The sequence below is a fragment of the Herpailurus yagouaroundi genome, unplaced genomic scaffold (genome assembly GCF_014898765.1).
Source record: "Herpailurus yagouaroundi ecotype Mexico unplaced genomic scaffold, PumYag 197, whole genome shotgun sequence".
Taxonomy (NCBI): Eukaryota; Metazoa; Chordata; class Mammalia; order Carnivora; family Felidae; genus Herpailurus; species Herpailurus yagouaroundi.
Genome location: NW_024412428.1, coordinates 25103783 through 25128919, shown reverse-complemented (window position 1 = coordinate 25128919; position 25137 = coordinate 25103783). Strand labels below are relative to the sequence as shown.

The following is a 25137-nucleotide window of genomic DNA, read 5'->3' as shown; positions in this document are numbered from 1 at the left end:
GTATAACTTAAAGCGATGTTCTGCTCAAATGTAGTTTTCTGCTTTTGTTCAACTTAGATACATGTTCTAGTCACTACTGGTTGGAAGTCATATATGAGACATTGATTTGAGTGCCCTAAAGATGAAATCCAAAAATATTTGACTACATCTAATAATTCAGTGAATCTTAATAGTTTTTTCTTAATGTTTTTATTTATTTTTGAGAGAGAGACAAAGCATGAGCAGGGGCGGGGCAGAGAGAGAGAGAGAGAGGGAGACACAGAATCTGAAGCAGGCTCCAGGCTCTGAGCTGTCAGCACAGAGCCCGACTGAGGGCTTGAACTCACGAACTGTGAGATCATGACCTGAGCTGAAGTCGGACACTTAACCAACTGAACCACCCAGGCGCCCCTAATTCAGTGAATTTTAAAAATCAGATGCATAGTTACCCAAAACTGTAAGCTACAATATTTTAATGCCTTTTGATGCTGTGGTTAGGTGATAATTATTTTTTTTATTTTTTTATTTTTATTTTTCAAACGTTTATTTATTTTGAGAGAGAGAGAAAGAGAGAAAGAATCCCAAGCAGGCTCTGTGCTGTCAGCTCAGAGCCAGATGCAGGGCTCAAACTCAGGAAGCATGAGATCATGACCTGAGCTGAAGCCAAGAGTCAGATACTTAACCGACTGAGCCACCCAAGCACTCCTAATTAGTTTTTTTAATTAGCACTTCTGTGAGCATTACATATGTTACCTGCAGCCGAATGGCATTTAGGAAGAAATTTTCTTATCCTTGAAAACATCAGAGGAGATCAAAGAAAGTGCTTTTAATCTGATGTAGCCAAATGTCTCCTATTAGAATAAATAAAGGATAAACACAGATTCCCTAAGTCTTGGCTTTAAATTCAAATTGGTAAATCAGATAATTATTAAAAGTTGTCTTCAAATAACTCCCATACATTTCTGTTCAGTGTAGTTACTTGAGTAATACCAGTAATTACAATAATAGCCACCATGTACTGAATGCATACTGTGGAATGGCTATTCGAAGTGTTTTGTAAAGATTATCTCCCTTATTTCTGTTGTTATAATCCTCAGTTTTTCCCCACAAAGTCACAAAGGTGTCAAAGAGGTTGACTAACTTGTCCTAGGTCAGACCTGGTGGTAGGACTAGAACTTAAAATTGGAGTCTGGTTTCAGATCTTACCATATCATGCATGGTATGGTACATTCTTTTTAGGCTAAGCATTGTTCAAGGTCTTGCAAATGCCAAAGATTTGATTTTATTCTCAAATTTTTTTTTAATGCAAGATATTTGTATGAATCTGAATACAAAAGATAGTTCTTTGTTGCTCTTTTGAATATTGAGTTATAAATATTAGTGGACCTTTTGATAGATAAGCTTTTGACCACACCCCTGGGAACTGTACCAAATTATTTAGGCTTTTTACTTTCACTGGAGTTGGAAGAAGGGAAAAACAATGAAAAGTTTTGGGTTTTTTAAATGTTTATTTATTTTGAGAGAGAGAAAGAGAGAGATGCAGAGAGAGGGGGAGAGAGAAAATTGCAAGCTGGCTGCACGCTATCAGCACAGAGCCCAGTGTAGGGCTCCATCCCACAAACCATGAGATGCGACCTGAGCCAAGATCAAGAGTTGGATGCTTAACCAACTGAGCCACCCAAACGCCCCTAAAATGAAAAGTTCTTTTTAAAAAAAAAAAAAAATTTTTTTTTTTAATGTTTATTTCTGAGATAGAGACAGAGCATGAGCAGGGGAGTGGCAGAGAGAGAGGGAGACACAGAATCTGGAGCAGGCAGCATAGAGTACAACGTGGGGCTCGAACTCCCAAACCGTGAGATCATGACCTGAGCTGAAGTCGGTCACTCAACCGACTGAGCCACCCAGGTGCCCCTAAAATGAAAAGTTCTTAAAGAATGAAGTAGAATTATTTTTGTCACTCACCATCCATTGAAGTTTAGGATAATTTCACTTCTACCATAGGAAGAGTAGCTAGTTTTTGATCTTGTATTGAGAAGTAATAAATGGTCCCTGCTTAGGTAACCTTTTCTTTTCCCCTCATATATTTCTACTTTTTGCCTGTACTAAAATAGTGACTAGAGTATATGATTAAAAGGAAAAGTATAAGCAGGGGCACCTGGGTGGCTCAGTCAGTTAAGCTCTGACTTTGGCTCGGGTCATGATCTTGTGGCTCGTGGGTTCAGGCTGTGCATCGGGCTCTGTGCTGAGAGCATGGAGCCTGGAGCCTGCTTTGGGTTCTGTGTCTCCGTCTCTCCGCCCCTCCCCCACTCGCACTCTGTGTGTGTCTTTCTCTCAAAAATAAATAATCATTAAAAAAAAAACGTAAGTAGCAGAGGATTTCTCCCAATAAAAGCTATCCTCCCTTCTGTCCCCTCTTTCCTTTCTGCCTGCTTCCTGCTTCCCCATCACAGGCTTAAATTGAAATCCAAACTTTCCAAGGTGAAAAGAAATTTACTTTCATGAGATGGTATTAAAAAAGCATGCCTAGGGGCACCTGGGTGGCTCAGTCGGTTAAGCGGCCGACTTCAGCCAGGTCACCATCTCGCGGTCCGCGAGTTCGAGCCCTGCGTCGGGCTCTGGGCTGATGGCTTAGAGCCTGGAGCCTGTTTCCGATTCTGTGTCTCCCTCTCTCTCTGCCCCTCCCCCGTTCATGCTCTGTCTCTGTCTCAAAAATAAATAAAACGTTAAAAAAAAAATTAAAAAAAAAAGCATGCCTAACTTAGACTAAAGGAAAAAAAATTATAATGGATAAGTTGCAAGTGACCATAATTTATAATTATTTGAACAAAATCTTCAAGCAATGCAAACCTTAGACATCCTATTGTTTTCTAGACTCATAAGAAGTTGTTGTTGTTGTTGTTGTTGTTGTTGTTGTTGTTGTTGTGTGCGCTGTCTTCCTGGCCCCCTTCCTACAACAGTTTGGGTGTCTTTTGTACTTGCATTCAACCAGAGCTCTGGTGACTTAGAAGTAATGCTACTGCTTAAGTTAAAGGTATCCCCTGGATGAACTTGCCTTCAAGTTTAAGATAATAAATATATTACATAAGGAAAGAATATGAAAGGATAAACTATGTAAGATAGTGGAAATGTTTTGGCAGGAGGCAAGATATTTATATTTTGGACTGTCGAGTGGAGATTTTGTACTGTTTAGCAGCGATAGATACTCTCTGAAATGCTGGTGACACACTCTTCCTGGAGCAGTGAAAATTTGATAATAGATTGACAGTCTTGTAGTGTTTCAGTGAAAAATAGAAATTAGGCAGTAATTTAGAAAACAAGAACAAGACCCTTACAAAATGTCTTCATTACACTAACAGTCGTTTATTTTACCTTACTCAACACATACCAAAAGCTTGTCAGTGACTGTTGTTTCTAACCAGAATCTAGGAGAAAACAAAGTCCAAGTGTGAGTCATCATTCCTTGAGGAGTGTAGGCCCCTTCTGAGTACCTTGCTAGCTAATGTAATGGACATATTTTGGGACATAGGATATTTTCTCAAATAGCTATAAACATTTTAAATTGGGACAGTATATGCTTATCAACTCAAAAAGACATCTGGGTTGTTTCATTATATTTAAGATGTAATTGTGATACAGGTGAAGAGCCCTGGACAAGGTATCATACATTCCCCCCTACCCCCCGCCCTGCTTCTGACAAACTGTATGATCATGGGTAAGTCACCATTATGCTGGGACTTAATTAGCGATTTGAATTCTTTTCTCGTGTAAAAGAATTCAACTCAGTGTTAAGCCTGTCATTTAGCAGGAGCGGTTAGGTTGAATCATATGAAATTGCTAGTTTTATAAAATAAGAGCCGAAAACTGTCTAATTTCTGTATTGTTTAGGAGATATTTTTCGATTGTTAGTCTGCTTACTGGCTGGAATGCACTCCCTTAGCAACAATCTAGGAGAGCATCTCAGCCAGCTCACGGATTCTCCTTAGGATAGGGGCGTGGGATTGGAGGTGGAGGGAATGGCTGGTCCTTCAACAAAACTGGTGTCTTTATGCAAGTGGTTATTACTTGTGTCATGACTTTCTGGCTTCTAGTAAAGAATTCTTAATTCTTTGCTGCTGCTTTGCTTCCAAAAAGCAAACAAAACCCCTGGGATATAGATGTTTGAGGGCTGCTAACTAGTGGCCTGGTAGAGCTAGTATACGTGTTTTTTGGTATTGAGAGTTTTGTTTTCGTTTGGGGAGGGGAAGGGTTTGCCCTTTATAAAAATTGAATTAGTTGGCACTGTTTAATAAATGCTTTCACTTAAAAATCTGACTGCGTTTTCTTGAGTAATTGGAAGATCTGGTAATACTCTGCTTGTATTCCTACAGACTAACAAGTAAGTGCTAAGGACTTACTGCCCACTGAGGATGGAGCATGTGCTCTATTTCCAGTTCACCACAGCCCCTAGCTCTCACTGGTGCTTCCTACTCCACTGGACAAGCTCCTGTAGAGATTTGACTTTGTGATTCTCCAGTTGAACTTTCTGCCATGATAGAAGTGTTCTGTCTCTATGTTGTCCACTATGTAGGCCAACAGCCACATGTACCTATTGAGTGCTTAAAATGTGGTTGGTGTGCCTGGGGAGCTAAGTTTTAATTTAAATTAATTTAAATAATTGTATTTTGCTAGTGGCTACTATATTAGACAGTGTAAGTAGATATGGAGTGTCTGTTTCCTACAGAGTGAAAATTAAACCTATTAAGCCTATTCTCTTAAATGTCAGATCTAAATGTTAGATATATTCCTGCAAATCTCATGATTTGACAACCAGATTACCATTCCTGATTGAATGCAGCCTAAAACTTTTATTCTCATCTTTTATCTTCTCACTTATTATTCAACACAATTATCCTGCAGGCCTATTCTAGGCCCTAGGAACACAAGGAAGGTTTGTGTTTTCATAAAGCTTACGAATAGTAAATATTTGTAAGGGACACTTAAATTATTTAATTTCATATTTACTCTCTTTAATCCTTTGAACAGCCCTGCCAGGTAACGATATAACTCCATTACTCTGGTCCTCCAAGAAGCTCTCCCTCTCCTATTCTCAGAATATTTAAAACTTCTTATAAGTGGACTGTGTTAAATGTCACCAGAACCTTTCATATTAGTAAATCAGCTCAGTGTGCACCTGGTTATTACCTCACCTGGCCTTTCTCCCAGCCTTCTGTTTGCCTGTTCCCAAGCTGGGCTTTCTTCTGAAACTTCCCTTTGGTTATCTGACTTTGGGCCAAATGTATGTGCTCTCGCTCATAGACACTTCTGGTGCTCCACTGCTATTCCTGCTTCTCCTTGCCTTGAGATCTTTCTTTCTCTCACCCTGCAAATGTCAGCCTCCTTCTCCCCCCTTAGAGGCACTGTTTACCTCTTTCACTGCTTACTTTCTCCTTTTATTTTATTTTATTAAAATTTTTTTTTTAATCTTTATTTTTGAGAGAGAGAGACAGAGTGTGAGCTGGGGAGGAACAGAGAGAGAGGGAGACACAGAATCCAAAGCAGGCTCCAGGCTCTGAGCCAACAGCAGAGTCCAATGTGGGGCTCGAACTCACAGACTGCGAGATCATGACCTGAGCCAAAGTCGGATGCTCGACCGACTGAACCACCCCGGCACCCCTTACTTTCTCCTTTTAAAAATGAAATAAAAATCTTAGAAAATACACCTCCTTTTATGAAACCTGTCATTTTAAGAATAGCCTAAGTTGCAATCAAATACAGCTGTAACACAAATGATTCCTACATTGGCAGCTGCTGGTGGAAACACTTGTTCAGTGTTTGTTTTTTTTCCTTTTTTTTTTTGTAGTTGTTTAATTCTACAGTTGATAACCAGATTAGCCAAGCTGGTGTTACTTAGGGTTTTCCACTTAGTCATGAAAATAGTCTGCATGTATCAAATCAAGCATTAATGTGGGATTTCTTGATGTGGTTCTTGCCCTGCATGATCTAACTGTCCAATAATGGTGTCATTTCTTCATTTGCTTAACAAATATTTATTGTTACTTTAATAAGGGAAGCACTGTACTTCCCAAGGAGAGTGAATAGAGGATCTGTTGACTAAAATTTATAGACTTCTCTTCCCCAATCTGCCAGTGTTCATCTTTTAAATTATTTTGGAGATGCTTATGCTACTATTCTTATTTTTTTAACATGGATTTTATATTTCAGAAATACACTAAATAATGTGAAAATCGATCCCCAGCATAGTACATAAATCTATATAAGTATAATGAAGGAGATCTTTAAGTGATTTTGATAAGGGTGATTGATTATGGACCATGATTGTAGCCTAATGACTTGTGACATTAACTTAATAGGAGTCTTTTTTTCAGTGTTGAAAAGGAGCATGTGCTCGTGTGTGTGTGTGTGAGAGAGAGAGAGAGAGAGAGATTGGGCTTGTTGCAGGCAGGTTGATGAGTGTCAAGGAGAATTACTTATTTTGAACTAAACTCAACAAAATTGTAATTAGAGATTTTATTCTGCTATCTGGCCTTTTGGGAGACTGTATAGAAGGGACTGTATACTGTGAGGGACTATAAATTAACTGCTTGAAACCTGGAGTAAAAGAAAAAAAAGGATCTGAGTTCCAGTTCTATTTTTGCATACTATGAAGAAACAGTGAGATGGAGGTGATGTAGATAAAGCTTTTAACACTGTTTCCAGTGCGTAGTAAGCGCCTTTTAGGTGTTTATTATTACTTGTTATAGTTATTACTGTTTGTTAGTATTTCAGCTCTTAGGTCATGTGGCCTTTGACCTTTTAATTTGATAGGAAGAAGTAAGAGATAAAACTGGCTCTTTAGCTAATAATTCCAGAAAGACTAGTAATTGAGCTTTCTAAGAATGGAAGTACTATATTCAAAATTGTCCTGAAGTGGTGATAGTAATTAGCACTAATAAGTATTTTTTTAATGGTTTATAAAACAAAAGTAAAACAAGGCCTGCCTGCATCTAAATGATCACAGGATATGCTTTTTCTGTTACAGTTTCTTTAAAATAACACCATATTTAAAATTCTCCTGAAAAAAGTTAACACCCATTTTTTTTTAAGTCTCTAGGACATTGAAGCTCTTACTTTGCTTTCAGTCCAGCCCACAACCTCTGTGTGTACTTTGCTCTTCAGCCTTGCAAACCAAATATTTCCAAATTATGTTATTTTGTGCAAACCCAGATAAACCAAGACTTTGAAGGCATGTTGAGGTCCCTGATGTTTAATTAAGTGCATTGTTCAGTGGTGAAATGGAGTTGCAAATTGTTTCAACACTTCATGAGATAATGTTAGATGAATTTATTTATGTTAGGTAAAGAACCTGCCAACCTATTTTAAACTATTCGGGTTTATTAAAGTATTTTAAGACTTAGTTCTTTAAAAATATGTTATATTTTCAGTGCCTAGATTAACGTTTTGAGTCTTAAATCATAAGATACCCCCTTTTAATTAAAACCCTTGAAGTTGACGTTTTAAATACATAATAGGAAGGTTAAGTTTTTATATGAGTTCTTTATTTTTAAAAAGTTAATTCACTGTTTTCCTTTCTATATTTAAGAGATGAAATACTTTGAGGATAAAAACGGCATGACCCTCTGTGGATGACAGCATTGGCTTTTAGAGCTGTTGCACTAGAATTGAAAGGAAAGTATGCCACCTGAACCTGAATCAGAATGCAGTGCCTGCAAATAAATTCAAGTGTAAGAGTATGACAGGAATAAGTTACCACTTATAAAGACACACTTACCTAAACAAACTGAAACCCCAAGGAATTTTCAAATTGTGAAGTAATGGGAACAATCATTTAATGTGGGAGGAAGGAGCTAGTACATGCCTCCCTCCTTGAATGTCTCATAAGATCAAATTATGGAGAGCAATGATTGAAACAGGGAAGACAATTTAGTGGCAGCATAACAGATAGATTACCATTTAACAGAGGCCAAACCCCTGAGAACTGATTCCGGTAAGGATAGGGCTAGGATTAGAACACAAAGGTTTTCAGAAACAGGCTGCTACTTGATTTTTTTCCCCCCCAAGGGGTAGTACATGCCTAGTTCTAACCCTTTGTAAACATCCCTACACCTGTCTTCAATCATTTTTTTCTCTTAGTCACTTCGAGACGTCTTCTCTGCTCGGAGGAGTCATTTCCACCCAGTCTTTTTGCCTCACCTCTTTTTTTTTTTTTTTTTTTTTTAAGGTTTATTTTTGAAGGAGAGAGAGACTGAGTGTGAACAGGGGAAGGGCAGAGAGAGAGCGAGACACAGAAACCAAAGCAGGCTCCGGGCTCTAGGCTCTGAGCTGTCAGCACAGAGCCTGACATGGGACTTGAACTCAAGAGCCATGAAATCATGACCTGAGCCGAAGTTGGATGCTCACCCGACTGAGCCACTCAAGTGCCCCTTGCCTCACCTCTCAAAAGCATGAGCAGTCCTGCTCTAGTTTACCCTCAAGTGCACACACTGGGGTTAATATTTACTTCATAGCATCATGCAATCAGCTGTCATAATACCAGTCCCCTGCTCCATTTTAGTACTGCAGTTAATGAGTTATAGGTAAGCATTTGTTTAATGCTGGTCTTCCACTGTAGTAAATCTGTTCTTTACTGCAGCATTCCCAACCTCTAACCCGGCGCCTGGCAGAGATAGGCACCCAGTAAACACTTGCTGAGTGGTTGCCAGCCAGAGGCTTCTACTAAAATCTGGTCATGGCACAGCTGCATGCTGTCGGATGCAGATGTGAGAGAATGTGGATAAAGCTGGAGAGATAAGCAGGGACTAGATCCCAGAGGGACATGAACTCCTATGAAGGAGCTGGTGCTTTGTCCAAGAGCAGTTGAGAGGCTACTGAAGGAATAGAAGTCCAAGTCCATCTTTGGGTGGACACCCCCCTTCTAGACTTCTAGCTAGTACTTTCTTCCTGGTCCACAGAAAGTATATTTGGCTCATGAAAAGCAAAGTAACATTGTACGTATGACTTATGGTTACATATACAGTAAGTTTCTAAAGATATTTCTAGAGTACTTTTCTTACGCTTCATAAAATAATCATTTTGGGGTGCCTGAGTGGCTCAGTGGGTTAAGCATCTGACTTTTGATCTCAGCTCAGGTCTTTTTTTGTTTTTTATTTTAGAGCACGCAAGTTGGGGAGAAGGGCAGAGGGAGAGAGAAGGAATCTTAAGCAGATTCCGTGCCCAGTGCGGAGACTGACACAGGGCTTGATCCCATGACCCTGGAATCATGACCTGAGCCAAAATCATGGGTCAGATGCTCAACTGACTGAGCCACCCAGATACCCTCAACTCAGGTCTTGATCCCAGTGTCATGAGTTCAAGCTCCACATTGGGCTCTGTGCTCCATGCTGGGATTTATAAATAACTGGTAGAATTTAAATATGTGTGTTTGAACACAGGAATTACTATATCGTATTCGGGAATCACGGTAAAATCAAAACCTGTAATATTTATAACTTTTCCACTTAAAAAAGCAACTGGTATGTATCTAAATTCCTCTGAGTAATTAGGTGTTACATACCTAAAACAGGCAGAAGCAAATAGATAACTTCATGCAAGAAATAAAATAATAAGAATTTTATAAAAATAGGTACTTTTTATACTGTGAGTTGTGTTTTTAAAGAGATTTTAAATGAAAATTATTTTTAGTTCCTGCTCTATTAAACAAGAGTATTTAAAGTCATATGTTTATAGCTTTTCCCAAAAGTGGTATTTTGAGTTATATTTTAATTTAGATGGAGGTCTGCATTCTATACCAGTGTTGTCAAAGAGAAGTTTCTTTGATGGCGGAAATGTTCTATATCTTGCTGTCTAATAAAGCAATCATTAAACCTTAGTGTCAACATATTATCTTTCTATTTATCTTTATCTTTTATCGAGTGAATAGAATTTTGAATTAATCACTTGATTAGTTTAATGCCATATAATTAAGATAGTTCGTTTTTACAGGTAGATTTTTTTTCCCCAGAAATTTAAAGCTGGTTAGTTTCTTTGGTTTTAGTAGTTAAGACTTGACTATACAGTGTAAAATTAGAAGCAAATTGTAGAATTATGAGATGGTTTATATGTTTAGCCTATGTTCAGGTTTCTGCATTATTGTCATACACATTCAGTGTGTTTTTGAAGTATTATATTAAGGCTTAGTACATCTTCTGAGGTTACTTTTTAATATATTAAGTATTCTTGAGTAAGAAGAATTGTAGAAATAACTCTTCAGGTTTCCCTCTAATAAATAAGTTTGTTGACAATGCCTTCTTTTTTTCAGATTGCAAATAGAAGAATCTTCCAAACCTGTAAGACTATCACAGCAACTGGACAAAGTGGTGACAACTAATTATAAGCCTGTTGCTAATCATCAATACAATGTAAGTCTTCATGTCTATCTTCATTCTGTTATATCTTTGTTCTTAAGTTTTGTAGACTCTTAGGTTTTAAAAGGACATTAGCAGTCATGTACCTGCTATTAGGTGCTTGAGTTATCTAGACTGAGGAAAGAATATGACAGTTTGGCAAACATGGAGAAGATGTTCACTGTGTATCCTAAGTTAAACAATGAGAAGAAGGCAACCGCTGTTCAAAATACTCTTGATAAATTTTTCAAAGAAATAAAACACTTCATTTTTCAGTGTTTCCAATGTTTTAAATTACAGTGTACTTAATATTAGTTTGATTTTTCCCACTTTTCTATACCTTTATGGGACTTTTTAATGTATCGAGAAGAAATTTTAAGTTTGCAACAATGGTAATTCCTCCCATTGATTATTAAGATTACTTTGCATAGTTTCCGGGAGCTGGGTGGTTCAGTTGGTTAAGCGTCCAACTCTCAACTTGAGCTCAGATCATAATCTTCTGGTTTGTGGGTTCAAGCCCCGCATCAGGCTCTGTGCTGGCAGTGCAGAGCCTGCTTGGGATTCTGTCTCCCTCTCTCGCTGCCCCTCCCCTGCTTCTTCTCTCTCTCTCTCTCTCTCAAATAAAAATAAACTTTAAAAAATTTTTTTAAAAAAAGATTGCTTTGCATAGTTTCAACTTTTATGGGCATTTTTATGGTCTCACACTACATGGAAAGTGAGGACTGCCTGTATATGTTTTTAAACCATTTATATTGAAGTATATCTTGTGTATACTATATATATCATGTTATGTTATGCTATGCTATGCTGTGCTATGCTATATACACACATGTAATATGCATATTGTGTACCAGGCGCTGTTCTGAGTGCTTCGTAATAACGCATTTGGTCTTCATACCTGCCCTAGAAAGTAATTACTGCTATTGTCCTCATTTTAGTTGAAGTAACTAATACAAGCTGAGAGGTTAGCTTACTGGAGGTCACACAAGTCACTAATTAACCAGTTCCGGTGTTGAACCCAGGTAGTCTGGTTTGGGAGCCATGCTGTTAAATGTTGTTGCAGGTCATTAACAATACTAAAAGGGCTAAGGATCTTGGATCTTGAAATACTGGAGATGTAAGGGAAAATGTAATGATTTTCTGAAAATACAGTGAAGCCTAAGTTAAGGGCAGTAATACTTAACAGTTGATATCTTGTGTCCTACTTTGTTGCTTAACATTTGTCTAGATATACAGTATTTAGGAAGAAAGAATCCCTTTTTAAGACTGGCCTTAAGTATACAGATTTAGGTGTCACAGATTAGTATCTGTCAAACCACTACTTTATGATATTTGAGTTATTTTGCATGAGAGGTAGCAAATGCCTACAGAGCCAACTAGGCATCTTCAGTGAGCAGAATGCTGAAATTGAAGGTGAAATGGTAGGGACTGTGATGAACTGGAGTGCACATGCCTCTTCTTAAAGACATTCAGACTTTAAAAATTGCTACACTATGTGGATTAAGTAAAGCAAGTCAAAGTTCATTTGTATCCAGCCAGGCTTTCATTTCACAGCCTCTGGTTATGCTTTAGGGGAAACGTAAATTAAAAGAAGAGAACAGGCTGAATCAGTGTCTGATAATCCAAGAGGGATATTTTATGTTGTCTCTTGATTGAGACACGTAAATAAAAGTCTACTTTTCTGGCTTCTTCTTTATCACAGTAAGGACAACAAAAGACCATACTTTCCATAAGCTATAAGGAGATCTAACCTTTCTGGAGAGAAGTTTGATAATTTGTGTAAAAGGATATATTGTGTATAAAGGATATATCCTTTCACCCAGCAGTCTTGTATCTAAGGATGTATCATAGAAACCCAAAGCTAGATATACAGTAGTGTTTCTCTCTATTGTTTAAGACAGGCAAAGATTGGAAACCAGTGTCCGAACTTAAGATTAAATACCTTTTTTTTTTCTTTTTTTTTTCAACATTTATTTATTTTTGGGACAGAAAGAGACAGAGCATGAACGGGGGAGGGGCAGAGAGAGAGGGAGACACAGAATCGGAAACAGGCTCCAGGCTCTGAGCCATCAGCCCAGAGCCTGACGCGGGGCTCGAACTCACAGACCGCGAGATCGTGACCTGGCTGAAGTCGGACGCTTAACCGACTGCGCCACCCAGGCGCCCCAAGATTAAATACTTTAACAGTTGTTATTTTTGGACAGTAGGAGCTAGAATGATTTTATTCTAATTTTCTTCTGTATAAAGTCTTTTTGATTGTTGGAATCATCATAATGAGTGTGAATTGATTGAATTGTTACAGTGGGCAGTAAAGCTTTTCATTGGAATAAAGGAAAGTAAGAAAGCTAGGAAGGAGTGTTAGTACCTAGCCATGATGATCTCCTACCAAAAGAAAAATCAATCAGAGCTGGCACTTTGCTAGTATCAAAGTTCATATTCTTAGCAGCATTGGCACTATATCCACCTGGTAGGTATAGAAGACATATTCCTAATTTCATGTTTTTAGGATGTTTTTATATTATTTTCTTTTTAGTACAAGTATGAATACATTGTATTCTGAACTTCTTATTGGGACATAATGATAAAAAACATCTACCTTAAGACTTTTTAACATTAAGTGGCAGTTCATGGTGTCAACCTTCATTAAGGTTGTCATAGCATTGGTGAGTCATTGTACTAATGTAGTTATAGTAATGAGCCATATAGTAATCTTTGGAAAGATTTTGTTCATATAAAAATAAAGATTGAATATAATCTATCACATTGCATTATTTGAATATTTAGTAATTCTTTTCCCCCATGGGAGTATATCAGATTGAATGGAGGCACCTATGTAGATTTTAAAAACATCCTCAGTATTATATTATAAGAGCAACTTTAGGAGTATAAAGCTTTTGTCGGGCACCTGTCAGTCAGTAAAGCGTCTGACTCCTGCTTTTTGGCTCAGGTCATGATCTCACCATTTGTGAGATTGAGCCCGTAATGGGGCTCTGTGCTAACAGCTCAGAGGCTGCTTGGGATTCTCTGTCCCTCTCTCGCTGCCCGTCTCCCCTACTTGTGCTCTGTCTCTCAAAATAAATAAATAAACTTGAAAGAGTGTAAAGCTTTTGTTATTTTTATTAGAAGGAGACTTTGACTTTTTAGAAGATTGAGAAACATTAACATAATTCAACAAGAATGACTTAGAGGGTATATAATCAAGACATTCAATAAAAATTTTAAATTCAGTATAATGTTGAAATGTTTTCAAACATTTCCAGCATAGTGAACTACATAAACATGAAGTCTGGTATTTCATTGTAACAGTTGAGGATCTTTGAATAAAATTTTAAAGATAAACGTAAGGAAAAAATTTTCTACAAAACTGAAAAAGAGGTTGGAAAATGACATAGATATTTTTAAAACTATATTACTGCATTTGATCAGAAAAAACCCACCTTGCATTTACCCCTGGAACCTTTTCCACCCACCTATGGCATATAGATAAATTTACAAATACAGTTGACTTTTGAACAATGTGGGGATTAGGGGCACTGACTTCTCCCCCCACCTCACCCTCCACACTCAAATCCATGTATAACTTTTGACTCCCCAAAAACTCAACCTACTGTTTATTGGAAGCCTTCCTGATCATATAAACAGTCAATTAACACATATTTTGAATGTTATATGTATTATACACTATATTCTTACAATAAAGTAAGCCAGACAAAGGAAAATGTTATTATGAAAATAGTTTCTCTTTTATAAGGAAGAGAAATACATTTACAGTATTGTATTTATTGAAAACATCCATGTAGTCTGAACCTGGTCAACTGTATGTAGAACACATATGTAATCATTTCCAATTTTTTTAAAAATATAATTTATTTTCAAGTTGGCTAACATACAGTATATACAGTGTGCTCTCAGTTTTGGGCGTAGATTCCCATCATTTCCAAATATTTGAGCTCCCACTTTGTACATGGAGCTATTCTAAGCATTAAATTCAAATTTATTTCTTTAGTTCACAAACTATCTGGGATATAATATCTACCATACTTGCCATTCAGGAAGCATTTATTGAGCCAAAAAGAATATATGATTAGAATTATAATTTAGAATGTTCCTTCCTTGAAAGACTTGGCCCTGAGAACTCTTGCCTTACCTGTAAGGTATGACTTGTTAGGTTTCACTATAAGTGGTTTTCTTGTACCTTACATCTTCATTACATTTCTGAAACTTGAAACCAGTTCATGTGGGTCAACATTTTTCAAAGTTTTGAAACACCAATTTTGTGAGAGTCTTCTGGGGAAAAAAAAAAAGAGTTGTGTAAAATGATTCTGTGTTAAAAGAACTTGTAGATTCTGATTATGTTATCTTCTTCAAAATGGACACTGTAATATATTAAAATTAGGGACCTTGGAATTGGTTTAAGTCTATATTTTGTATGCATTTGAACATTAAATTTACCTTCCCCCATCCTCTGAAGTGTTTGTAAAAGCAAACTTTGGGAAATAATGGCTTGTCAAAGTAGGATTTACGGGAGGGCCCATTGAGTGAGGGGAGAAATATTGGAGCTTGTATTTATCTTGTTTTTCATGTAATAAAGGAAAGAAATTGAGCTTTAGAAATACTGTGGATTGACCCTAGCACCCTCACACAGTCCCTGTGCTAGTCATTTTTCAGCAGAAGAGTAGGAATTTTATAACACTGATGGTTTGACAGTGGTACTTCCAAGCACCTCACATTTTCATTTGCTTTCAGCTTTCTAGGGTTGGTGCTAAATTCAGAGGTTTAGATTATAGTACCTATTATTAGTTAAACTCAGTCTTAAAAAATGAACAAATGCTTTTAAAGTTACCTGTAAAGATAATATACTAATAAAGCACATATATGTGAACAAGAAAGTGGAAAAACTGATGCTTCTATCTAAAATGACCTCTTTATCAGTCACTGTGTGAGGTAGAAACAATGATGATGTAATCTGACGTGACAAGAACTTGGCCCTGGAATTCCAAAAAGGAAATTAGCAGTATCATTTTAAATGTGACTTGTCATCCCTGTCTTCAGTGATGATTCAGTTCGTGTCTATCACGGAAACAAAAACAACTCCAGATATTCCAGCAGGAAGGGATTTAACGTGGGGAATTGGTTGCAGATGGTTTACCAAGACAACGTGGAAGGGCTGGAGTTGGAAAAGGGGGAGGGGCGTCGGTTACCAGAGACGAGGAAGCTGCTGCTGCTAGAGGTGTACAAAACGCACACAAAAAAGCAAAAATCTCCCCTCCTCCTCCTTTCATTCTCCCATTGGCAGGGCCCCAGCTGGAAACCAGCTGGCAGGGGACTCTTGGAAGTGTAACCTGTAGGTCCCCTGCTGCCACCACCCCTGAGGCCTGGGGCTGAAGGCTTGTTGAAAATAGCTGACATAGTGATCCTTACCTTTGCTTGTGTATTGGACCTTAAGTTGTATTAGCTATTGCTGGTACAAAGCTACTATTTAAAAGAAAAAACAAGTATAATTTGGAATTCACCTAAAAACAAGCATCCAGAATGTGAAGACTGAATAGTATATTTTCAGAACAAAACCAAAATGTATTTTACAATTTTGACAAATTAAAGCTTACTCTTAAAATAATGCTTGTTTTTATTTCATGTCCTTAAGTTTTTTTATTTGTGTATGCTTTAAAATATCCATGCATACTAATATAATAGTACATTTTACAATTTACAGATTGACATACATAGAATGAGTTGATATGTTAGATTCCTTCCAGCTCCCTCCATCTCTGCAAGTAAGGATGCTTCTGTATGTGGTTTCGTTGGCTTTGTGGACATCATCTAGCATGTGTAAATTTCACAGCCTTCTCACATGTAGTCTACACTTTTCGGCCCTTTCTCATAAGGAATTCTGTCTTCTGTTGTCTAGATAATAGTTCTCAGTGCTAGCTGTACACTAGAATCCCCTGGGAAGCTTTTTAAAAAGAAAAATACCTCCAGAGATTGATTTTAATTGATCTACGGTGGAGGCCAACTATCTTAAAATTTTTCAGGTTTCCTTGGTAATTGTAGCATGCAGCCACCAACTCAAAGAGACAGGAACTTCATAGTTTTGTCTGCCATCTATCCTGTTGGGGGTAAGGCCAAAAATAATACCTGAGAGGAGACCAGGAAGTCTCTTTCAAGCAGACCTAAGGTTTTTAAAAAGAATTAATATTTTCTTGTCTTTATCATCCTCTCTGGCCCCCAGCTTCAAAAAATATTTTTCTTTCCCTTCTTTTTCTCGGCGACAACTCTTGGTCAGAAAGTGATAGAAAATTAGAAAAACTTAACTAGAGAATCATTGTTGGAGGGAGTTGAATGATTACATAAGATTTTGAGGTCAATCCCCAGGAACTAGGAAGAAAATTTATTTTTATGCACATTCTGTTTCCTTCAGTGTGGCAACTAACTGTGTTACGGTTGTTGGGTTTGTTTTTGTTGTAGTGGTTTTGGTTTTTTAGTTTTATGTATAAATTTGGAATTTCGCTAAATGAATAATAGATAATTGTAGGACCGTATCATAAAGGCTTATCAGCAGTATTTGCCTAGTATTAGTATAAGTATGCTACATGCTTTGTCCATTTGAATTTGCATACCAAGAACTCACGGACTCTAAAGAATTAATTTCCTCCCAAGAGATAAAAACACACTCTGCAAAAATAGAAGCATTAGGGGTGAGGAGGATCTTTGTAAGAATTTAAATGCAAACCATGATATTCAAGGCTGTCATGCTCACTTCAAAAGTTAAAAGCTTCCACAAAGACTGCCTTGACAAATCAGTCAAAGTATTTCTGCAAACAACAATCTAGAAATTTACAGACATCTGTATTATAGTATTTTAATTGGCAGTGGGTGGCTTTTATAATTGTTGTCAGTGATTAAGGTTTCAGTAATGATGGTTGAGTATCTCTATACCATACCACAATGGATTTTCTACACGTGGTTGCATTTTAGTCTTGAATAATTTGTTTTCTGTTGTGAAAGAAAAATTGTGTATAATAGATTTGTTTGGATTATAAAATGTTCAGTTGGAGACTAAGTTTAAAGTCCTTTATGAATTGACATTTATTTCCATACAGCTGGTTGTGCATTGATCTATGGCCACTGGAGCAGATATAATATCGGTAATTAAAATGCACATAATAGCCATTTCTGGTCCAGTAACTATCCCACCAGTATATTGTGGTGGCTGCTAACAAGTTAGATATGCGACTGTTTTGAGTGTCACCATTTTCTTACAGTGCCAGTGTGCCAGTATGAAACAAAATGCCCAAAGAGAAAAGAGCTAAAAAGAGAAGAAATAACATTATGCTAACATTGTAGTCTTCTCCTTAATAGACTAGTTCATATCATTTGTCGTTTATTTGTAGAATTAATTTTATCTGTACAACATACAACATTGTGAGTACTACAATATTAAGATTGCCATTTCTATGCTGTTCAGTTTTAAAAAGAAAAGTTACCTCAGGACCTTAGTTTTGTCCTGGGTATAAGGTTAGTCATTAATAACTTAACGACCATGGAAATCATTTCAGTCCCTTTTTATAATTTTACATACATCCCCTGGAACTACGTGCTACCACAGAGTAAAATTTAGATTATAAGCCTATCTTGGAAATTACCAAGCAGAGATTTAACTAATGCTATAGTACAAAAATTTTGTTTCAAAACAAAACAGTCTTTTTCTATAAAAAAGTCTTTTTCTATAGTACAGACCCTGAGGACATTAAAGGCATGTTCTGTTTTGCTTTTTGTGTTTAAATAAATTAAATTTCTGTTATTTTAGTTTCTCTGATAAGGATTAATATTGCCAATTTGTTGCTGTTATTATTTTATATGCCTGGGTTCTCAGATTGCAATTTTAAGTGTTTTTATTTCACTAAAGTTCGGTTGCACTGCCCATAGATACTGAGCCATCAATAGACACCATTAACACAGCACATTTCTAGTCTCTTTTCCCCCAGATCTAAAGTAGGAAAGCACCAGCGCTGAATACAGTAATTTTGAGGTTGAAGCATGTAAATCAAGATTTTCAAAACGATCTGTGTAGAATTTGGTACTTTTCTCACTACTCATTAACATTGAACCACAACTTAATTTGACCCTTACTCTGATTCTAGTATTGATTTTAAAGTTCTTTTCCAACTTACTCTAAATTCTTACCTTTGATTCAGGCTCTCTTGGATCTGTCATGTGGCTCTGGGGTTGGAACAACTTTGATGACAAACATGTACGAGGTTTTTCTCTCTGCTACCAGTTAGAGTATGTGCCCTCTCTGAAGTGGACCATTTTGCTTTATCAGCAGGTTTCTTTTATAGCTCTTCCTCAATTTTTGATGGGGTTTCAGTCAAAACTGAGAATACGTTTAATACGTGTAACCTACCAACACCATAGTGTAGGCTAGCCTACCTTAAATGTGGTGAGAACACTCGCATTAGCCTCCCTGCATTTGGGCAGAATCCTCTACCGCCAAATCATAATGAACTGTCGACCATCTCGCGTAATGTATTGAGTACTGTACTGTGGCTGTGAGGGTAGGGGTTCTTCACTCTGGTGAAGGCGTGGCTGACCTGGAGCTCCAGCTGGCTGCCGCCGCGCAGCACCGTGAGAGAGGATTGCACAGCATGTTGCTAGCCCGGGAAAGGATCCAAATTCAAAACTCCACTTACAGTGTCTACTGCATGCATATTGCTTTCACACCATCATTAAGTTGAAAAATAAGTCAAACCATCGTTAAGTTGGGGATTGTCTGTATTTGAAAACATTTTTCCTGTTAATCTTCCTCGCTTCTCCAGGCATTTCACACAAGGAAGAGTCTCATAAGGGTGGAAGCTAAATGTACTATCGCTTATTTTTACTGTCTCCTGAATTTAACTCTTCCACCTTCTCGGCATAAATTAAAGCTGGGACAGGAGGGCACACAGAATATCATGCAACTGTGGCTGCACGCAGAGAGTACCGAAGCCAACACTGGACCTTCACTCAGTCCTCACTTCCTTGGTAGTATTTTTCTTGAGGACCTGTGGCCTCCAGCTAAATGAAATCCCACATCCCACTCAAGCCTATGAGAAGGCAGTAGGCTTTCCTCACCCTTTCTTAATCTGATTATGTCTCCCTTTATTTTTCTAGATCCAAGTTAAGTTTTTTTTATCCCATGCTTGACTAGAGTAAAGGATTATAACAACTTCATCTCCTAGCCCAGACTTTTCTTTCTTTTTTTTTTTTTTAAGTGTTTATTTTGAGAGAGACAGAGACAGCACAAGTGGGGGAGGGGCAGAGAGAGCGAGAGTATCCTAAGCAGGCTCCGCACTGCCAACGCAGAGCGGGACCCGGGGCCCAAACTCACAAAACTGTGAGATCATGACCTGAGCTGAAATCAAGAGTCGGACATTTAACTGACTGAGCCACCCAGATGCCCCTGGATTGTTCATCTTAATACAAAACATAAAACCATTCAAATGAGGTGCAAGAGTGGAAGGGGGTTTCAGGATGCAAACTAAGTACAATTGTAAACAGGGAACATAATATATTTTAGACATTGCTCAACAAAGCAGGACTTAAAATAGTAATCCCTTAAGGCATTCCATGATATTTCTCTATTTGACCCAAAGACACTCCTGCTTGGATTTGTGTGTTTTGTCCTGGTGTGTCAAGCTTACTTTCTCCATGATGTGCCTATTCTCTTGCTTCTATCCTTCTTTTTCTTTTGTTAAGTAAGCTCTACACCCAAGGTGGGACTTGAACTCATGACCCCGAGTTCAAAGGCTGCGTGTTCGACCAACTGAGCCAACCAGGCACCCCACTTTTGTCCTCCTTTTGATCCGAGAGAGAGAAAATTTTTTAATGGACCTCAGGTCCATCCCTTTGGGGCTTTGCTGTCTGTTCATCTCCCACTGAATTGGGACAGACACTGTATTTCTGCCTTTGCCCTTAAATGCATGTTTTCATCCGTTTTTTACATCTTCCCCATATTGGGAAGACTTGGATCTTCTCCTTGGTCATATGTGGCTGTGGTCTATATCTTCTCCAGTCTTGCTTCTGACTCTTCTAGTCACACTGCTCTTCTCTATTTAACATCAATAGAAACTAAGTTTTATCTCTCTTATAACAAATCTCTATTGTAAAATATAGAGAGTAAGCCTAACTATATGAGGGTGGCATTTATGCAGTAATTTAGCTGTAGGTTTTGAAATAGGTTCCTTCCTTCCTTCCTTCCTTCCTTCCTTCCTTCCTTCCTTCCTTCCTTCCTTCCTCCTACATTAATTCCAGTTGATGCACAGGAGAATGTTCTCTGCCAGCTTTCGCTATATATGTGTATATATATATACATTTATATATATATATATTTCCTCTAATATGCTTTATGCTTTATCACAATGCCTTATTAAAATGAAATGTTTCTTTAAAAAATTAAAAGCTTGGTCGTCTGGGTGGCTCAGTGGGTTAAGCGTCCAACTCTTTCTTGATTTGGGCTCAGGTCTGATCTCACAATTTGTGAGATTAAGCCCTCTGCCGGGCTCTGTGCTGACAGCATGGAGCATGCTTGAGATTCTCTCTTTCTCTCTCTCTCTCTCTCTCTCTCTCTCTCTCTCTCTCAAAATAAATAAGCTTATTTTAAAAATAAAAAATAATTAAAAATTAAAAGCTTAACCAGCTGAAACGAGTGAATATAAGTTGCATGTTTTCAATGAAGAATACGTTTTTAAAAATTCTTTTGAGTACAGCTGACACACAATGCGATTAGTTTCAGGTGTATAGTTTGATAGTGATTCCACTTCTCTGGACATTGTGCTGTGCTCACCACAAGCATAGCTACCATGTCACCATACAGCACTATTACAGTGTCATTGACTGTGTTTCCTGTGTCCCACCTTTTTATATATATATAAATGTTCACTTACTCATTTTGAGAGAACAGGTGGGGAAGGGGCAGAGAGAGAGACAGAATCTCAAGCAGTCCCCTCAGTATCAGCACAGAGCCCGACTCAGGGCTCAAACCCACAAACTGTGAGATAGTGACCTGAACTGAAACCAAGAGTCGGACCCTTAACCTGTTGAGTCACCCAGGCAGCCCCCCATGTTATACCTTTTATTCCCGTGACTTACTCATTCCATAACTGGAAGCCTCTTATCTCCCACTCTCCTTCATTCATTTTGCACATCTCCTTCCCCTCTTCCTTCTGGCATTTCTAGGTCTGATTCTTTTTGTTTACTCATTTGGTTTTTTAGATTCCACGTAAGCAAAATTACATGGTATTTGTCTTTCTCAGTCTGACTTATTTCACTTAGGATAATACCCTCTAGATCCATCCATGTTATCACAAATGGCATGATCTCATCATGCATAATGATGTGACTTGGTGACTGCATAATATTCCATTGTGTATATATTTTTCTTCTTACCATTTGTCTGTTGATGGACTCTTAGGTTGCTTCCATATCTTGGCTAATTGTAAATAATGTTGCGGCAAACATAGGGATGCATATATCTTTTTGATTTAGTGTTTTCTTTTTCTTTGGGTAAACAATACTGGAATTATTGGATCATGCAGTACTTCTATTTTTAATTTTTTTGAGGAACCTCCATACTGTTTTTCACGGTGTACCAATTTACATTCCCATCAGCAGTGCATTAGAGTTCCCTTTTCTCCGCATTCTTGCCAACGCTTGTTGTTTCTTGTCTTTCTGATTTTAGCCATTCTGACAGGTGTAAGGTGATATCTCATTGTGGTTTTAGTTTGTATTTCACTAATGATTAGTGGTTTGAGCATCTTTTCATGTATTTGTTGGCCATGTGTATGTCTTTGGAATAATGTCTGTTCAGATCTGCTTCCCATTTTTTGATCAGATTGGGGGTTTGGGGGATTATTTAAATTTTTTTTTTGGTGTTTTAAAAGTTCATTATATGTTTTGGATATTAACTCCCTATCTAATATATCAGTTTCAAGTATCTTCTCCCATTCAGTACTTTGCCTAATAAAAAGTAATTTTGGTGGCTCAGTTAGTTAAGCCTCCTACTTCATCTCAGGTCATGATCTCACGGTTTGTAAGTTCCAGCCCCACGTCGGGCTCACTGCTGTCAGCACAGAGCCTGCTTTGGATCCTCTGTCTTCCTCTCTCTCTCTCTGCCCCTCCCCCACTTGCACTCTCTCAAAAATAAATAATACATTTAAAAAAAATTTTTAAGTAATTTTTTTTTTTTTTTTTTTTTTTTTACAACTGATGAAATCTCTAGAGGATAACACTAGGAGAAAGTTTGTACCTTCTCTTAGTGCCACTGCTTTCAATCTAGCATGAATAAAGGTACATAGAACTATAGGACAAACACACCATTTGATCCTAGAGTGTCATTTTTATTTGAATGAGAGGTATTTTATTTTTATGTTACAAATGAAGGTGTATTATACAGCTGAATTTAGAGTTCACATGAATTAAGATAAAATGGGGATTTGGGGAAAATAGTTTGCTTGTGCTTTGAGTACTGAGTATGTATTATTACCATTTGCTGTTAGTAAGCTTACTTCATTTTATGTGTTCAAGGAGGTCACGCAGTGTCGGGAGGAGAAAAGGCCTCCTGTCACTGCCTACATTCTTTTCTCTTTACCACTGCTTTTCAAACGTTTCACTTCCTAGAGAACCTCTTCATAATATGCCTGCTTTTTAATCCTCTGTCTGTCCCAAAAAACCTCAATTTTGAAAGATGTTACCTACCAAACTGTTTCTATTAGATAAACTATTTTACTGTATTTTGGGTAATAAAAACAAAGGAACTATAAGTTGGACTTTCTGATCACCATGAGCAAATCAGTAGCCACACTGATTTCTAATTTGGCACAGAAAGGCTATTTGGGGGCAAATGGAAGCATTATATAAAGCTTTTGGAAATAATGAAAGTGGTTTACAGATGGCATGTTGATACCTCTTAGAGCCTTCAAGGTCTGAGGAGCCCCAGGAGCAGTCTGAACTGCTCTTTAAACTGTAGCCTTACAGCTTGAAATTAATCATATTTTTGGGTGATAAAAGGAGAATGCCTATATTTCAGAGTGAGAATGTTGGATTGATGCCTTTATTACTTTTGCTTTTTGCACCTAGATTGAATATGAAAGGAAAAAGAAAGAAGATGGAAAACGAGCTCGAGCTGATAAACAACATGTTTTAGACATGCTATTTTCAGCATTTGAGAAACATCAGTATTACAATCTTAAGGACTTGGTGGACATCACAAAACAACCTGTGGTATGTATATGCTCACATTGATCCTTTAAATATGTCCTGCTTCATTTAGATGACGTTTCTGAAGAGAAGGGTATCATATATGAAGAAGTTCACTTGCACCTATGCTAATGTCAGGGTTTATTTCAACACTCAGGAAAGATGTCTTAACACAGGTTATTTTTTGGTGACATCAGCTTCATTATTTTAGATTTCAAATACATTAATGTTAATAATTCCATATGAAGATAAAGTAGATATACCCTTCTTTTGACTGATCCTTGACATCAAGCCTAGTCTTTCATTTGTTCCCCTACCTCTCTCCAAAAGCACTCAGCTTCTTTCATATATTTGAAAATGTGCCTTCTAGAAGAACTGCATTCTTTTAAGAGCCATACTGATTTGTCATGATGAGGGTGTTCATCTCTGTCTTGCGGGGGTTTTTTTTTGTTTTTTTTTTTTAATCAAAATTTACCTAGCACTAACATTAGGTCCTTTTACACTTGAGCTGTGTACTCCCCCAGTGTTGGTTGAGGTTGTGGTTGGGTTGGTCTGTTCTCCATTTTTAAGGAAAAATTTATTAAATTGATGTTTTAGAAAGTTTGTACTATAAATAATCATTTTTCTATCCCTGCTCCAGACTTGTGCCTGTTTGCTAACAATTTGTATTTCTAATCCATTAAAACACTGGTAACAAATAAGGAATCCAAATCCCTTTTCTCCAGTCTTTGAGTCACATTTCCTGCTGTTTCACTTTCTTACACCTAACATTAGCAAAGCAGAGAATTGAATTGTAACAGTATTTATTTATAGGGTTTTAAAAATTAAATGGAATCTCTTTTATTTTCTGTCCTTTTACACTCTGACTTATTCAAAGCTTTAGGAAATAACTTAGGAAATTTCAATATTGATGGTAGTTTTCCCATTTCTGCAGATTTCACTGTTACATTTCAATCTTTCACTTTTTTATTAAGAAATTAAATTCCAAAAGATCTAAATACTTTTTTTTAATAGGAGGCAAGTGCTCATGCTGCCATTATCAGCTCCTCTTAACGACTTCACTCCCTTCACCATCAAAGCCTTAGACACAGCATTTCAAACTAGATTTTTAAAAATTGAAATAGAATAATTCATTAGCTAAGCTGTGTTTTTTCTACATTGAATGAAGTTTATCCTTGTGTCATATATATATATATATACACACACACACACACACACACACACACACACACATACATACATACACACACAAAAAGGCCATTCCAGAAGCTGAATGCAGACAGTATATTCTCATGGAATAACACACACACACACACACACATTAGATATAGGAAAATAAGCATTTGTATGTAGAAGGACATTTAGATGATACTAGAGAAAACAATTTCTTTGCTTCCCAATTTCTTAACGTGGAACAACATACTGTTTTTTTTATCTTTTTTACTTTTTTTAATGTGTATTTATTTTTTAGAGAGACACAGGGTACAAGTGGGGGGGGGGGGGGAGAGAGAGAGGGAGACACAGAACCTGAAGCAGGCTCCAGGCT

General features: G+C 37.3%; 1 protein-coding gene across 1 annotated transcript in view; it reads left to right on the top strand.

The window, feature by feature from the left end:
• GTF2F2 (general transcription factor IIF subunit 2) overlaps positions 1 to 25137 on the top strand; it is a 157959-nt gene that overhangs the window by 118333 nt on the left and 14489 nt on the right. The window contains exons 6-7 of the mRNA XM_040448488.1: positions 10274 to 10373; positions 23472 to 23615. Coding sequence (XP_040304422.1) covers positions 10274 to 10373; positions 23472 to 23615 — 244 coding nt within the window. The remainder of the gene's footprint in view (positions 1 to 10273; positions 10374 to 23471; positions 23616 to 25137) is intronic.